The sequence below is a fragment of the Gavia stellata genome, chromosome 8, assembly GCF_030936135.1.
Source record: "Gavia stellata isolate bGavSte3 chromosome 8, bGavSte3.hap2, whole genome shotgun sequence".
In the NCBI taxonomy this organism is placed as follows: domain Eukaryota; kingdom Metazoa; phylum Chordata; class Aves; order Gaviiformes; family Gaviidae; genus Gavia; species Gavia stellata.
This window is the reverse complement of record NC_082601.1, coordinates 45,052,885-45,068,636: the sequence shown is the minus strand read 5'-3', so window position 1 is coordinate 45,068,636 and position 15,752 is coordinate 45,052,885. Positions and strand designations below refer to the sequence as shown.

General features: G+C 48.7%; 1 protein-coding gene across 1 annotated transcript in view; it reads left to right on the top strand.

The window, feature by feature from the left end:
- Positions 1-1,030: 1,030 nt before the first annotated feature.
- LOC132317440 (hydrocephalus-inducing protein homolog) overlaps positions 1,031-15,752 on the top strand; it is a 69,973-nt gene continuing 55,251 nt past the window's right edge. Inside the window, exons 1-5 of the mRNA XM_059820808.1 lie at positions 1,031-1,135; positions 2,279-2,404; positions 4,308-4,427; positions 7,854-7,988; positions 14,896-15,095. Of these exons, the coding sequence (XP_059676791.1) occupies positions 1,031-1,135; positions 2,279-2,404; positions 4,308-4,427; positions 7,854-7,988; positions 14,896-15,095 (686 nt within the window). The remainder of the gene's footprint in view (positions 1,136-2,278; positions 2,405-4,307; positions 4,428-7,853; positions 7,989-14,895; positions 15,096-15,752) is intronic.

Below are 15,752 nucleotides of genomic sequence, written 5' to 3'. Positions count from 1 at the left end.
TCCTACCCCTCAAAGTCCCCGTTAGCTCGAAAAAGTAATAATCTGTAGTGTTCACCTTCTCTGCCATCGGAAATTAAGCAGCTTTGGCAGACCGTGTGTGTTTTGGGAAACGCTGGAGCCCCCCCGAGGGCTTTGTGTGCAAAAGCCGAGAGAATCCAAGAAAGCTGCTTTTTGCAGAGAGCACCGGTCCCCTTCTGCTTGCTCACCAGAGCCTTCAGTTTGGGTGTTAATAAGTGAAAATGAGGGCCCTCGTTCTCCACGGAGAAACATTCTTGGGCACTGTGGTAATTAATGCCTGGAAGGAGTCATATTTGCTGTATAATTTTTGTAACTTAAACCAACCAAATTAGCCTTGAGAAACTATAGTTCTTAATGAAAGTATTGAACTCTACGCTCCATTAGTTGGAAGCATCACCAGGCTCCTTGCACAAAGGGTGGACATCGGGTTTGCAAAGTCAGCAAGTAGTCTGATTTTATTAACGCTGGGGGCAGCAGCGATCCCTGGGTTTAAGGTTGTTCATAGTACTCCGAGCACTTAGTAGGGTCAGGCACACAGTCACATCAGGTCAGCTGCCCTGGCAAAATGAAGCAGCTAAGTGACATTTCCCTTCCTTCTGTTCCCACCGGAAAACTTGTAAAAAGGAATAAAGGACAGTTTGGCTACTACTAGAGATTGGGTTAATAATGCCAGTAAATGGGATTCCAAAAGCAATGGAAGCGGGGGAAGGTGAGAAATGCCAGCAGGCCCTGGTGTGTGTTTGTGGCTCGTGGGACTGCACCCACAGCAAAAGGCTGTTTTGGCTCAGGGAATGTTTGTTCTGGGGTTTTACTGCTATGAATCTTGACTGTGCCACTTAAATACGGTCTAATCACGGAACAGGGTGGGGAGGCCTTAAGTTCTCTACTTCGGAAGGATGCTGCAGCCTGGAGACGTGGGTGTGTCCTCTGGCTCTACCGTGAATGGGATTCTAGAGTTTCAAAGTTCCGTTGTTGCTCCTTCCAGGTGAGCTGAGAGATGGCCACTGGCAAGATGCATCTGTCCATGGGGTCCTCCAAAATGGCTGATGGATTCCAGAGCAAAGTGGTAGCACCTCGTTTTCCAAAGCTAGTTAGAGAGACAGAGGAGTCTGTAACTGTAAGTACCTGCTGTGGCTGGGCAGGACCTGTGTTAAGGCTGGAAACTCCCCCTGTGTCCCTCCTTCGCCTTCCCCTCCTGTTGTCTAGCAGCACTGTGAAGCTGGACCCCACCTCCCCATCGCTTTGCTGCCCGGCTTCTGCCGGAGGTGGCTGTCATGGTGCAGTGGGGGATGGAGTGCGTGCTGCTTTGGGGAAAGTCCAGAGTCTTGCCTGGATGCCAAGTTAAATGAATGTCCTGGGCATTGCACTGGCATAGCTGAAGCGTGAGTGTGTGCTTCGTTCCATCCTCTTTGTGTGGGCAGTAATATCTTCTGTCACGTAGGCATACTTGCCAGTGCTGCTCTGACCGTACCTGCCCTCCAGGCAGCCGGGCATGTGGTGGGCTGCTTGAGCTCTGCCTGAAGACGTGGCTGGTCCCAGACAGAACAGGTTGCAAAACAGTAATTGTATCTCATATCCTGTGTGGAGCACGGATCCAGCCCTGCAAACAGCAGTGGAGTCAGGGCGATTCCTCCTTCCCATCCAAGATGTCCCCTTTGCTGACTGGAGCTCACTTGACTGGAGATGACCTAGTGCTCAGGGTCTGTGAATGAGATATCTCTGTGTACTTCTGCAGAGGGGTCTGTGAGGCCAGAACAGAGAGAAAACAAGTGCTAATTAAGAAGAAATAACTAAAACTTGGGCCCATTCCTCTCCACGTCAGTCTTGGCACAATGCTGCTTTTCTGCTTTCCTCTGACTCACCCAGCTGTGACATCACACACGTGTTGGTTGTGAGAATTGTGCAAGGATAGAGTTTGGGGATTTCTGATAACTCATCCCCACTGTCTTCAAAGGTCACTGGCTCAATGCAGCAAAACTAAAAAGAAAACAAATGCCCGAAGAGCAGAGATCCCCAAACATGTCACATCAAATCACGAAGGAGAAGCTAACGGCAGGGCAGAGCCACTTGGTTAGAGCGTGTGTGTTCGGCTCTATATCATTAATTTACTGATGTTAAATATTTCAGCAGGTAACTTAGGGGACTTCCAGGACTATCCTAGTGGCTGTGATCACAAATTATTCATCAGTGGCAGTTGAAGAAGAAAAGCCTTTCTGACCAAAGGCATTTGTGTCACTCTTGCTGGTGTTTTGCATTTCAGCTGACTCCTTCGGCCTTCCTGAAGGAGATGTCTCTCACCACGGAGCAGAGGCTGGCCAGCACTGGGGAGATGAGGCGGCCCCGGATTATCCAGCTTCTAGACATGAGTGAAACCTCCCATCAAAAGGTAGCCTTTTCCTGCCCTTTTCCTTGCTGTGGGTGACATTTGAAGAGGGTGCGTGCTTGTGACAGGCCTGACTCCAGCTTCTCTGAATACCTCGGTGACTAGGTCCTGTTGTCCTTTCCAACTCCCGAGTGACTAGTGATAGGACAAGAAGAAATGACCTCAAGTTGCGCCAGGGGAGGTTTAGGTTGGTTGTTAGGAAAAATGTCTTTCCGGAGAGAGCAATGAAGCATTGGAACAGGCTGCCCAGGGAGGTGGTGGAGTCACCATCTCTGGAGGTGTTCAAGGAACGTGTGGACATGGCACTGCGGGACATGGTTTAGTGGGCATGGTGGGGTTGGGTTGGTGGTTGGACTTGATGATCTTACAGGTCTTTTCCAACCTTAGTGATTCTGTGAAGTGCTGGTGGTGGTGGAGTTCCTTCTGCTGGGGGAAAAGTAAAACATTTTTCCCCCATGAGACATTGAAGTCCTGATATGCTTAGTAGCCAATACAAATAACCTCTGCTGAACTTGGTGGGTTTTGCTGGAATTTAGCTACCAGTGCTAAAGCCCGACACTGGGGGAAGGCTGGGGCAGGACACCAGGGTGCGAGCTTGCCATTTTCCATCCTCCTGCTGAAATAGTCATATCTCGCTTCGGTACAGTTGCTGTCAAATGCTTGGGGTCATCGGACTCCCTCAACGGTGGCAGCATTGGCCTTTGAAAGCTGAGGGCCTACGGTAATTATTCAAGATTTAACAAAACCAATTGCATTAATGCTTTGGGTTGGAACAATGTGTGGGACCCTTGCAGGGTGTTAGAAATTGCAGGGTGCCAGATATACAGGGGAATCACGCCGGGCAGAGGCGATGTGGAGGTGCTTTATCTGGATCAACGTTTACTTTAAAGCTGCTTTTCTTACAGGACTGCTCAGTACAACACGCAGTCCAAATGGGTAGATTGCTGAAGTAGGCTGTTGAGTGGAAAATTGCCAGCCAGAGACCTGTAACGAATTGGTTAAGGATTGCCCTAGACAGCACGGGAGGTTGGGAATGCGTCAGACGAGTGCACAACTAACTGGCAGTGTGCCGCCGCCACACATGGAGACCTGCCCATGTTTTTCGAGGGGGAGCAGTGCAGCTGGAAGAGGGGAGACAAAGCAGGGAGGAATTTCCTCAAAGTAATGCCTCTGCTCTGTAAGCATTTGCTGTTTGTGTATGTTTTCAGCCATGCTTCTGCAGTGGTGTTAATTAAGAGCAATAATAGAATACAGTAAAGCATCCCTTTTAAAGCTCATGGCAAAAGGAGATCTCAAGTCCAGTCTTACTCAAGTTGCCCAGTAATGCTGAGAAAAGAGCTGAACCTTATCACCATCCAATGTTCCCCTCACATGTCTTTTTCCTAACTACTGTTACTTTCTTGTTGGCCTTACCTCCTCTGGTACTGTTCTCTTCTTACTGATTTCTAGGCTCTGTATCAAAAAATGATATCTGGGGATGTGTGGGACTTGGTCTCTCTGTCTCAGAGCAAAGATCATCCCGAAATGGTTTCCCATGGAGTCTCACGTAAATTCTTGGGTTTCGCTTTCTCCGTGAGCGCTCATGGCTCTTTCAGTAAGTGCTCCGGAGCTGTGTGACCCCGTTAGCACAGGGCTCTGCTGGAGGTAAGCGCTGCCTTGCATTTTGGAGAAGGAAACCTGGAGAAACACCTCCCAAAGGAGCTTATTAGCTTGAGCGCGCTCAGCGTGGCCCAGAAACTTTTGCTGAGCTCAGAACACAGGTGGGTGAGCTCCTGTTTCCCTAGTGTGAGCTGGGCAGACGTACTCACCAAGAGACTGTACTTCCCAGGAGATCAATGTAGGAATCTCATTCATGAATCTTTTTCCCAACAGCTGAACCTCTCACTGCTCTCTCTTGCATCTCCAGTTCTCCTCAGTTGACCTGGACCAGAGCTTGTTTCAGCCTTTTCCATCAGAGGTGGTGTTTCAGAGCTATGTCCCCCGCGAGGTCTATGAAGCGCCGCTGATTCTGAGGAACACCGACAAGGTAAGTGCTGGGACGTGGAGGTTTAATGCCGTGCTGGAAGAGGAGAGCAGTGTAATTCACGTGGTATACAGCATAGCAAGTTATCTGCTGCAGCGCAGCACGTCAGAATCAAATGTCTCAGCACCTTTATTTTGCAAGCTGGTGGAAATCTTCCCATGCTGGAGATTCTCCCCCTGATTTTGGCCACGCGTTGGTGGTATCTAGCCCAAAGGAGCTTTTCTAGTGAGCATCCTTCCTCTCGAAATCCCCGGACTGAGGGGAATGTCGAGGGCTGTACAGTCCGTACCTACCCTCATGCTTTACCTCGAGTGTGTATCGTGTCCTGGTGGCTCCTTGGTTAACCTTGGTTTCTGGCAGGGCATCTCTGCCTCTCACAACCTGTTTAGCTGCCTCTGCAGCTCACTGTCAGAGCACAGGGGTTGAGTCTTCTCTGCTTTATGTTGGAATAAGTTACAATTAGTGGTGTTAGCACTCCAGAAGGGGTGTTTTGAAACAGCAGTGGAAGCGGACTGATTTAGCAGGAGCAGTGGGAGGCCTTTAGGGGCCACTTTAGGCTCCTGCTAAGTTTAATTCAGTTCTGCCCAGGTTCTTCTAAGGCAACGTGGCTCTCTGCTTTCCCTTTGGAGAACCACAGCCCATCCACAGTAACATGCTCTTGAAGGTCTCCACCTTTACTTGAAAAAATTGTGATCGTTTTGAGATTTCCCAAGGAAGTTGAGAAGGGAAAAGTTGAAAAACGTCAGCAATTTTGTTCCACTGTAAAGAGGAGAATTGAGACCTTCTGAATTTCAGTAGGGGAAATACTTGATGGAGTGAGGCATGTGCCAAGAGCAAGCTGGTGGGAAAAGAGAGGAGCGAGGAAAGGAGCTGAGTTAGAAGGTGCTCTGGGAGAGAACATTGTACAGGCAAGGGTTTCTCTTGACACCTAGCAGTAAGTGTGCTGGCAGCAGAGAAGGGTCAGAAAAAGAAAGGTGTAATTAAAGACAGTCTTGTGTACTGAAGAGTAAGACGTATCCATGAGAGGAGGGCGGCAGGATGGGAAGATGGAAGTGTGCACGAGAGCGGGTGAATTAACCACCTCTCCAAATCTCCCTGTTGGGGGAAACAAACAGGTGGACAAAAAAGCGCTGTTGGGGCATATGGCAGGTGGAGGAAAAGCAAGAGAAGTCAAAGTATATTGTGAGATGCCAGGTTTTGACAGGGACACGGTTGAAAAGGAGACCCTTTGGCAAGGGAGGATGCAGGCGTGGTCCCTCAGTTATTCCTGGAGAGTGCTGCGCCATTCCTGGTCTGGCGTTCAGCTCGGGGATATTGGAAAGATGCAGCGTGGATACCCATGCCCCACGGATACCATTTATGTGGTCCACAGTGATTCTGGGCACTCTTTGCTGTAGGTATCCTTTCCTGATTAAAGTGTGCCTCAGTTTCTCTTTCCCTATGGCTTTGCTTCATTCCCACTAAGTCTTTTGGCTTCAGGTGCTCCGTTATCCAAGTGGCACTTCAAAATGTTTGTCTTTGCCAAGTACCAGCCAACAGGCAAACAGTTAATTTGCTCTATTCCTGCTTCCTCAAGTGGAAAAGAACATCTGCATCAACATTTCTGCCTTTCCCAGTAAAAAATCATAAACTTGTACAGCTGCACCTTGGGATTTGTATGCCCTGGAAAGAGGAGGCAATGTGTGAACTGCTGATTTTTTTTTTTTCCAAAATGAATTAGTTTTGAAGCTAGTAAGACCTCAACCATTGGATAGTGCTGGTGTGAAAGTAAGATCGGCTCTAAGGAAAATCCTTGGCATATTTAAGTACACAAAGTTAGAGATGATAGTCCTAAGAGAGGTTATTATATTTTACTTTCGTTGGCTTTTGATAATGTCCTAGAGAAAAGCAACATGTGCTCTGTCTCAGTTTTCTCACCAGTTTCCCAGATTCTTCTGAATCATACTGACTTATACTGCATGGTAGCCTGGTGCTGTCTGCTCCATCAAAATCCAGCTGACAGCAAAGTGTATTCCAAAGAGAGGCTCTGTAATCATTCAAATACAGAAGCGCTTTGCTACATACTTCCTGTTTGTACCTGTGTTTTGTACAAGTGCTTTTCTGTCTTCAGGCTGCTCCTCACGTCTTCTGGGTGGCTTTTGCTGAAGGTCTTAACTCATCTCCCAAGGGACTTGGTGACCAAAATGTTTGTCTGCAGTGTGAAATTGGCTCTGGGAACTCGCTGCCCCAGGGCATTGCTGGGAGGAAAGAGTGTTTGGAGAGTTCAGGACTGCCTCAGCCGTGGGTTATCAGGCTCGGGTGGGTGGTGCAGAATGGATCTCCACTTTTGCCAAGCCTCATGTGGGTTCGTTGTTTCTCAGTGAAGCTGCCTGTCAGTCAAAATCACCTGTTTTAGACTTTCTGAGATGAGGTTTGGTGCTCAGGGGTTGATATCCGTGTGCTAGAAAATGCCTGTGTGCAGTCTCTGTGTTTGTGGCATCCCAGAGGGCAGAAACTTGCAGCAGGGTGCCTGCAGGGACTCCCGGGTGTGGGGAGGAATGCCCAGAGATCTGCCTTGCCTGCACTGGCAGCTGCCTGGCTACAATCAGCAGGCAGCAAGAGGCTCCGGAGAGCTGAGATTGGCTTTTAATAATGAAACCACACTGTGAGTCAGTGCTGGTCATGCATCTCAAGGCAGAAAATGCCTTTGAAGCCCATAATTGATAGGCACAGCCTGGGGGGTCGTCTGGCTTGCCATTATTGTGGTAAGTTGACTGCTCTGATCTTCTGCATCAGCCTTTCCTTGTAGAGTATCATGCTTCTTCCTTGCTTCTCTACAGCCCCCTTTAAATTCTCTTAGCCATCTCCTTGTTTCTGGGGTTGTCCCTTTGTTTTCCTATGTTCCTCCTTTTGCTCCTCAGCTTGCTTTTATTCCCAGTAAGGCCACAATGTCTGTGGTCTCCTTCTCTTGTTGGTCTGCCTGCATGACTCTGTAGCATTGCAGCTTGACTGCCCTGCTCAAACCCGGTATGTTAGAAGTGAATTTCTTCCTTGCCCCAGTATAACAACGTCCTGTTTTGCCTTCAGATGATACATTCCCCCTTTAGAAGTGTGATGGCATGGATGTGCGCAGGCAGAAGCAAGCAGGTTCTCGGGGTTTGTTGACTATGTGGATGACTTGATTCTGGTATCGTATCGCCATGCTGCTGGTGTCTTATCTGCTTGGCACTTCCTTCACAGCAGGGCATTGCCCTACTGCCTCTGGCCTGGAGCTATTTTGCCCCAGCCGAAGGGATTCAGGTCCACCCTTGTGTATTATGTGTATGTACCTCGAGAGGTAAAAGTGCTTTGGAAAGGTGGTTGAGGAAGGATGTCACCAGGGCATGGCTAGGTCTCTTCTCCTCGTGTTTCCACAACTGGCAAAGTCATAGTTTCATGTCTTTCCTGCAGGTTCCTCGGCTGGTGAAGGTCGTCCTGGAGAGCTCACCTTATTTCAAGTTGATCGGCCCCAGGGATGTGTACCGTAAGGTAGCACCTGGCATGCGTTCCACTTTCCGCATCCTTTTCACCCCTGAGGAGAACAAGGTGAGAGTGGAGGTGCCAAGAGGTTGGTGCCTTCAGGGGAAGCTGCACCTGCAGGGCCGGATTCAGACCAGGGCATCTGGTGTGGGTTTTGTGGAACTGTCCTGGTTTTGGTGGGGTTGCGCTGGATCTAGAACTGGGGGAAACTCTTTCCCCATGGTGAAGATTATGCTCTCACAGGCTGGAGGCTCTTCCGTGTTCCAGACTGTTTTTATCCTTCAGCGCTGGCACATTTAATGTAATGTCTATAGGCTTCAGGGATAAGAGAGTCTACTGTCTGTGGTGGGGCAGCCTCTCAAGGTGTCGGTTTGTAGTATCTGTGCGTTGCTGCATAATTATGGGTTTGCTCCACTAATTATAGATACAAAGGTCTGTTTAAAAGTGACCTGTTATTTGGGGGACCCGAAGTAAGCCTGATCAGAGTGAGGACCACCACCTTTGAAAACTGCAGTCACCTTAATGTATATCACGTTGGACACAGTAGTGACACAGCTGAGCGTTGTGTCTAAAGTAATCGCTTTTTTTGCATGCCGGTTCTAGTCCACACCCTGCTGTGAGGTCTGCTCCAGGCTGCAGTTGGTCACATCTTGGCATTGCAGGGTGCTGCTAGACGCTGCAGCAGGGACTCGCAGGCTGTGCTTTCCCTCCCTGTGCTTTCTTGAGCGTTCGTGAGGGAAGGTGCACGTGGAACAGTAGGAAAGTGGCAGGGAGGGGTGTTGATAAGATGTTTAGCCATCTCAATGGCAGGGGTGTAATTATTATGGAAAATCCTAGAGGCATGAGTAGATCCAGAGAGGTTTTCTCTTTCCCATCTGGCAGCCACTTCCCTGCCTGGCTCTGGACTGGAGCAAAGATGATGCTTTTTCATCCCCTGTGTTTCCAAGCCTTGCAGCCGTGCTGTCCCTGAGGATACTTGCCTGCCTGCGATCCAGCTGCGAGTGTAGGGGAGAGGGAGTGCTGTGCCCATGGCAGGGAGCCAGGCTGGTGCAGAGCCACTGAGCTCTAGATGTCCTTAACTCAGCGGGAGGTTGATGTGCTGCAGATGACGGTGAGACATCTGCCTGGCAGAGCATGTCTAGGACTAAAGGGGCAGGTACAGTCTGCAGGCAGACCCCTTACCCCAGAGCCTGTGGGCAGTAATACCGGTGTGGCTGTGTCTTCATGCGTGTTATTGTGGTTGCTCTGTCACCTGGCGCCTATTCCGTGCCACACATACTTTTGCTTGGAGGTTTGAACACCAGTGCCGTGGCCCTGGCAAGTCTGATTCTCAGTGCTGTGATGCGAAGGGTCAGTGCTGTTACCTGGAGGCTTGTTAATACAGAGGATTTAGTCCATGGCAGGGAAGGGAGGAAGCATTGCAGGCATACAAAGACAGGCAGGCTGACTCCTTCCACCAGCACCCTCCCACCCCTTAGCACTGTTTTTCGCATGACTTTGTTGGAGAGGCAAGGTTAGGGGATAGCTCTGAGCCAGCTGGTGTTTCTGCAGCAGGCCAGAGGTGCAAGATCTCTTTGGGCATAGCTGTTTTCTCATCTTCCATTTGCGGCTTAGATTCAGTTTAACACTTTGTCCTGTCCTCAAACAGTATGGATATAGAAAACTAAAGAGGGAATGCCCTGTGGTGCCTGGCTCCCCATGCTTGTGAAATAATCTGTTCCTTTGGAGGGACTGAGAAATTATTTAACATCATTAATATTTAGGGTAAAAATTATGTTGGCCTCGGGCAGTTCTCCATGCTACCCAAGTGACACGAGAGCTTAATGTCACTGAGGTAGGCTTTGCAAAGTACACTGGTGCCTTTAAAATGTGATTTATTAGTATAAATTAGTGTTCATCTTTGGGGTGGAAGAGGTAAACGGGCGCCCATGAAGGGCGGCAAAGTGCTGCTCTTCAAGTTTCGAGAGGCAGCAGAGCAACACGTGAACATCACCACAAGTAGAAGTAGGGTGAGATAACCCCCAAGAGCACTGATGATCAATACTTTGTCCCTTGTCTTGCCCTTGAACAGGTGAGCATCTGGATAGGGAGCTCTGCCAGCGAGAGGTCCTCTGCACAGCTTTGGCGACAGCCTGGCGGGTTTCTGCTGAACTGGGTTTTGTGCCCCGTGTAGGGGTTGTGCAGGGCATTGGTAGAGGGGTGCGTGCTGCTCAGTGAGGAGCACTTGGGGGTTTATACAGCTGAATCAGAATTTTGTACAAATCGAAAATTTTGTCTCGTCCTTGGTGGAGCGTGAGTCAGCGAAGTACCTGAGTGCTGTAGCTCGGCTAGAAATGCATCAGTAGCACGGTCAGGAGGTGTACAGCACCTTGAAAACCCCTTAGCGAAGAGGCAGGCTCTGGGAAATGGTTCTGTAAAGCCACCTGCGTTGGGCTTGCAGTTGCTGGCATGCAGAATATCTGTGGTTTAGCTGTGGAAGGCTTATGAGTGCTCCCTTGGCACAACCTCTGCCTCTCTGCTGCTCCATGATCCACTGGGATTGTGGACAACCCAGTGAATCGGGATGCAGGTACAAACCCCTCTGTCAAGGTTGGCAAGTCTTCCTGGTGTGGAGCTGGTTTCTGTAATTCTCTTGCTTTGAATCTGTTCTTCCCCAGGGTACGTCTGACTTCAGTGAAGTCGCTCACGATTCAGGGGAGTAAAATTGCAGCTAAGCCCTAACTAAAAGGACCATGGGAGTTGTTAGTGGCTGAAATGCCATGTGCCATGCAGGCCTTTCTTGAAAAATGAGCCATTTCCTATTGTCTCGCAGTCATTTGGGAATGTGCCACGTGATTGGACTGTCAGAAAGTGAAGAAATAGCTGACATGTCTCTTTGTTTATTGGCACTTGTGTTACAAATATGAAATGTTAATTCTTCTGTTGGGGAACATATGCAATTAGTTGTTCTTGCTGCTTCTGATTGACGCATTTCTGTTTTATGGCTCCGGTTGTACAGCGGGGGTGTTCTCGTGCCACCTGTGTTCCCGGGTGTCCTTGCGCGATGGTCTGACAGTCTCTGCCTAACTGGAAACCATCATGGAACTGACTGGCGAATAAACAACAGCCAGAAATACTGACATTTGTGTGTCCTTTAGGCTTATCAATAGATTATCTTAAAGGAAGAAGGAAGGAAGACGACTATAGAACCACAGCACAGCCTATTCTGTTTTGTCCTCTTGTTCTTTTCACTGTAGCAATACAATATTTTCGGGCAATCCAGGTTCAGTCTGTAAGGTTTGCAAAATTCATTACCGATGCTCAGTGGAGGCTGAATTAATGCTCATTGATTAATATGAAATATGACAGGACGATGAGCTGTTCCATTACTGAAATGAACTCCTTTAAAATTCAGTCCAGCCGTGTTAGATGTTTTGTAGCACACGGAAGCTATTCCAAGTATACTTTCAAGAAGACTCCGGGGAGGAGGAAAGGGGCAGAAGATCAAGGCAAATGGCCCTGCGCAAAATGAACCTGGAGCAAAGGGTCTGATTTCAAAGCATCCTGTGACTTGGTAGCTGAGGGAGGCAGGAGGAGGGGTACCCCTTCTCGTCTGAAGCCATCTTCATCCTCCAGCCTCCCTCTTTTAACAGCCCTTATTTTCCAGCCTTGATGGTATCATGGTTTCAGCAGGGAGCTTGCCCTATTTGACTTACTATGCTACCTCCTGCTACAAGGATCTCTTCTTTGCAGTTGCCTGCTGCAAGGAACCCAGTGAGGTGTTTAGGATCGGTTCTACAGTAAAACTGACATCCGAGTTTGCTGGCATACTGGGCAGTTAAGGCTGATATCCCTGTGACAGTAATGAATGTTAGCCTGAGTTTGCAAAGAGCTTGAAGTGACACCTTTGATACAAGCAGTTGCTTTAATTTCAGCGGATGCTAATTCAAATGCCATCGGTGATGCTTTGCAGGCCAGAGCTTGTAACTTACTGCTTATCAAAGGGGAGTAAGAGAAGAGGAACCATCGTACAATGAACTGTATTTTCCCTGAAACTGAGAGCGGAGCTGTATGAAGCATGAAGTTGTATTTTCATGAAAATCTATAGCCTGAAGCTGCATCTAAACACAACGGTCTTTAAAGCATGGAAGTGATGCAACCCCTCCCTCACCCAGGCATGTTTACTTAGAGACCTGGTTTTAAACAGCCTGCTAAGGGTTTGCAGTTGCAAAGTCAAACAAGATTTTAAACTGGCTTGGACTGTACCCCTAGACTGTGAGTAAGTGCATAGCAGAGTTGGTAAGACAGGGCAGTGCTGCTGTGGAGAATTGCAGCCTTGATCTTCCAGGAGAGGGCGGTTCAGCTTTCAAAAGCTTACAGGACCATGGATTCACAGCAGCATGAGCAGCCAGCTTCTGCCTAGCACCCCTCTTTCCTTGGTTTTCCCCCCCCACCCCGTTTGGCCTGACGCTGCATTCAACTTTGCTGTGAGGTCCCACTTTGGGGTCCTAGAGCGCGGTTGAAGGGTCAGCACGTGCTGAAGTGCTTTGAGTCAAGATTTGTAGAGGATGCAGCGTCCCAGGGAGTCCCTGGAGAAGGGGCTCAGCACACAACATGTGTGTATGTGAATGACAAGAGGCAGCTTTCTCTCTCAAAGGTGACGGTTGTCTCTGCGAGACCAAATCCTTGTTGCTTTAGCCTTGTCTTCGCACGCCTGGAGAAGTCCCTTCCCCAGGCGCTGCTGTGCAGGCAGTCCCAGTGCCCCTCACTGGCAGCGGAGCTGGGAAGGCTGCCTGTGCTTGCTTTTGGGGAGGATTGATTCCTTGGGCTCTTATTTGCATTGCTGCTGATCTCCTCCTTAGCAATGACAATGACTTGAAAATTATTTCCTTTTAATTCCCTCAAATGGCTCCAGTTGTTGAAGTTTTCTTTTTTCTTTATCCCCCTGCTGATCTGAACTCCTTGCATCCTCCTCTGTCTATCTGGCATCTGGAAGGGAGAGATAAGTAAATATGGCATGCCCAGACTTAATAAGGCACGCAGATTTCAATTGGATTTACAATGCCTTTGTTACAGTAGTGTGGCCAAAATAACAAAAAAAATGTAAATAGGATTCTTTATTTGCTAATGCAGTTTCTGAGGATCTAAACAGTCCAGGATGTGAAGTACCCAGCTAATAGGTGCTTTAAATTCACATGGACTGCCCATAGCTTTTATTTTAGAGGGCTTAGGCTGCAAGGTTGAGTACAAAATTGCTAATTCAGAAGGACTTGCTGAAGATGAAACGCATTCCTGAAATGTGATCTTCCAGTCTGTAGGTCATTTGCTGCAGTTCCTTTCCTGGTATTTTGCCTTCCAAATATGAGAAGCAAAAGCCCTTCTGCAATATCCAGTGTGAATATTTGAGATACCCAGAATAAAAGATCCTTCTTGATTCTTTTTCCACCTTGGATGTGACAGCGTCTGTTACTGCAACCTTAAACCCCAGCCAAACAGGCGGTTGGTAAGCGCTGGGTGTTAACTTTTGTGCTAAAGCTGTAGCTCTGTGTCTGTGCCTCGTCTGGCTGCTGTAGGTCCCTTGCAGGCTTGGAGAGGGTGGGTATGGGAGCAGGAAATCCCAAGGGCAGAGGAATCCGAATCTTGTCTGGTTGAGGGGGTTTGCTGCTGTGTGCAAATCCTAAATTGTCTGCTTGCTGCTTCAACAATTATAAAAATACCAAACGAGATAAAAGCACTGAGTGGAAAAAAGATCAGGAGAACAAGTGAGTGATCAGAGGCAGAGCTTTTATCAACTGGTCACTAAGAGCTGCTGGAGGTAATGGCTCCTGGCCCTACGAATCAGTTTTACCACTGCTTTCAGCGGGGGGCAAGGTGATACTTCCAGCCCAGCTATGCCACACTGTAGATCTGGAGATTGATCTGCTCAACCCTACAGCAGAATAATTTTGGTGATTTGATTCACCTCCCTACTGCTAAATGCCAGACAGCTTGAGGGGGGGGTCTGTCTGTCTCTTTTCTGAGCAAGCCAATGACTGGGAATAGCAGAGCTGAGTTTGCTCTGGTCGGGATGTCTGACCTGCCTCAGGGAGGCGTGCTAGCAAGGCAGCAAGTCGCTTATTCTGGAGACTGTACAAAAGAGAGGTGATGAAGACATGAGCCATGCAGCGGAGAGGAAGCAAAGCTGTTTGCTGCCTCCGCTGAGGCTAGGAGGAGATGTAAAGGGAAATTGAGATTAGACAGAGGAAGAGCTCTCTTTAAGCCTAGGGCAGAGCTGGAACAGGCTGCTGAGGGCAGGGGTGGAGTTGTTAGTGCTTTCAAGTACTTGTCAAACATCTCTTGAGTAGTGTGGGTACAGAGCTGAGCCAGTTCTGGGGTGGGGAGGTGGATCAGATAACCTTTTAAGGGTGTGTGTCCCCAGCTTTGTCTCCATAATGCTATGGGAAGGGGTGGGAAATACACCTGTACCCTACACTCAGCTGATATAAACCAATTATTGTGTCCAACTTGTTAAGTATTTCACCAGACTGACTCTTGATTGTGCATGTGGCAAAGTCCTTCTGAAAGTGTACCTGAGCATCCCCTGCCAAGCTTCAAGGAGGTCACTGCATTGCTGGGATTGGAGTTGGCCCTGTGGCACAACTGGGTTCTTAGTGGTGCCTTTAATAGTCTGCAGTGGCGATCAAGGCAGGTTCTTGTTACTGCTGTAATCCCGTACATGAAATGACTCTATTTTGGTGCCTCAGAATCCAAGTGTCAGATGATTTTGTCTGGATCTGGCAGCTTGCTGAGAAAGCAGGTGACTCAAGGGGGTTGTTCCTTCTTTGCGAGTTAGCAGCCCTGTTCAAGTCGTGCTACTGGACTGAAAGGTCATTAAGGCAAAAAGGACTATTATATTATTGAATGCCCCTGTTGGAGTCCTAGAAAACAGCAGCTTTCCTTCTGCCGTGGGGATGGTACTAAACGGACTGTGCTGAGATTGCTTCTTTCCCTGCAGGATTACTTCCACCAGGTCACCTGCATCACGGAAAGGGAAAAGTTCGTTGTGCCGATCCGAGCTATAGGTGCCCGAGCCATCCTGGACTTCCCTGACCAGCTGAACTTCGGTGTCTGTCCCGTCAAGTACAGCACCCAGAAAACACTGCTGGTTCGCAACATCGGGAACCGGGAGGCCCGCTACCGCATGAGCACTCAGAGGTAAAGGAACTCAACATCTTGCTTGTGCAAAACACTGTTGCGTGATAATAGATTTGGTAAGCAGTAACAAAAAAGAACCAGAGCATCTGAGCTGCTGTATTGCAGGCATAGCTGGAACTGGGCAGGACATGTGGGTCTGGCAGTTGCTTACAGTGTTTTAAGCATGATACAACCTTCGATGAAACTCGGCAAGCTGCAGGGAAGTTTCATACTGCAGTGGTGTCTCCAGCACAGCATCTCACAAGACCACTTCTGTTAGTTTGAAAGAGCAAGTAAAGGAAGGCAACCTGACCGCCCTTGGGCTGTATGGGATAGTGCGTGGCAGATGACAACTCTAGGAGCTCAGTTCGTGTAGACCAAATGAGTGTTAGAAAATGACCAGCTATGAGCTGGTGGAAGAGACATTGAAGAGTTGATCAGCAGCTGTGTCTCTATTGGCAAGTAATTCTGAGCAATTGGAGATCAGTCGATCAAAGCTGAGGGTACTGAGGTCCTGACAGTAACAACATGTGGTCCAGGAACTTTGTTTTCCGGTAGGTTTGGTCTGGTCCCTGGGTGCAAATATTCTTACGTAGAATGAGCTCTTAAGTGGAGACGAGCAGACACGGGCTTCAAGACTGCACTACAGCCCCCAAGCAGAATGCTACTGAGGGCCCA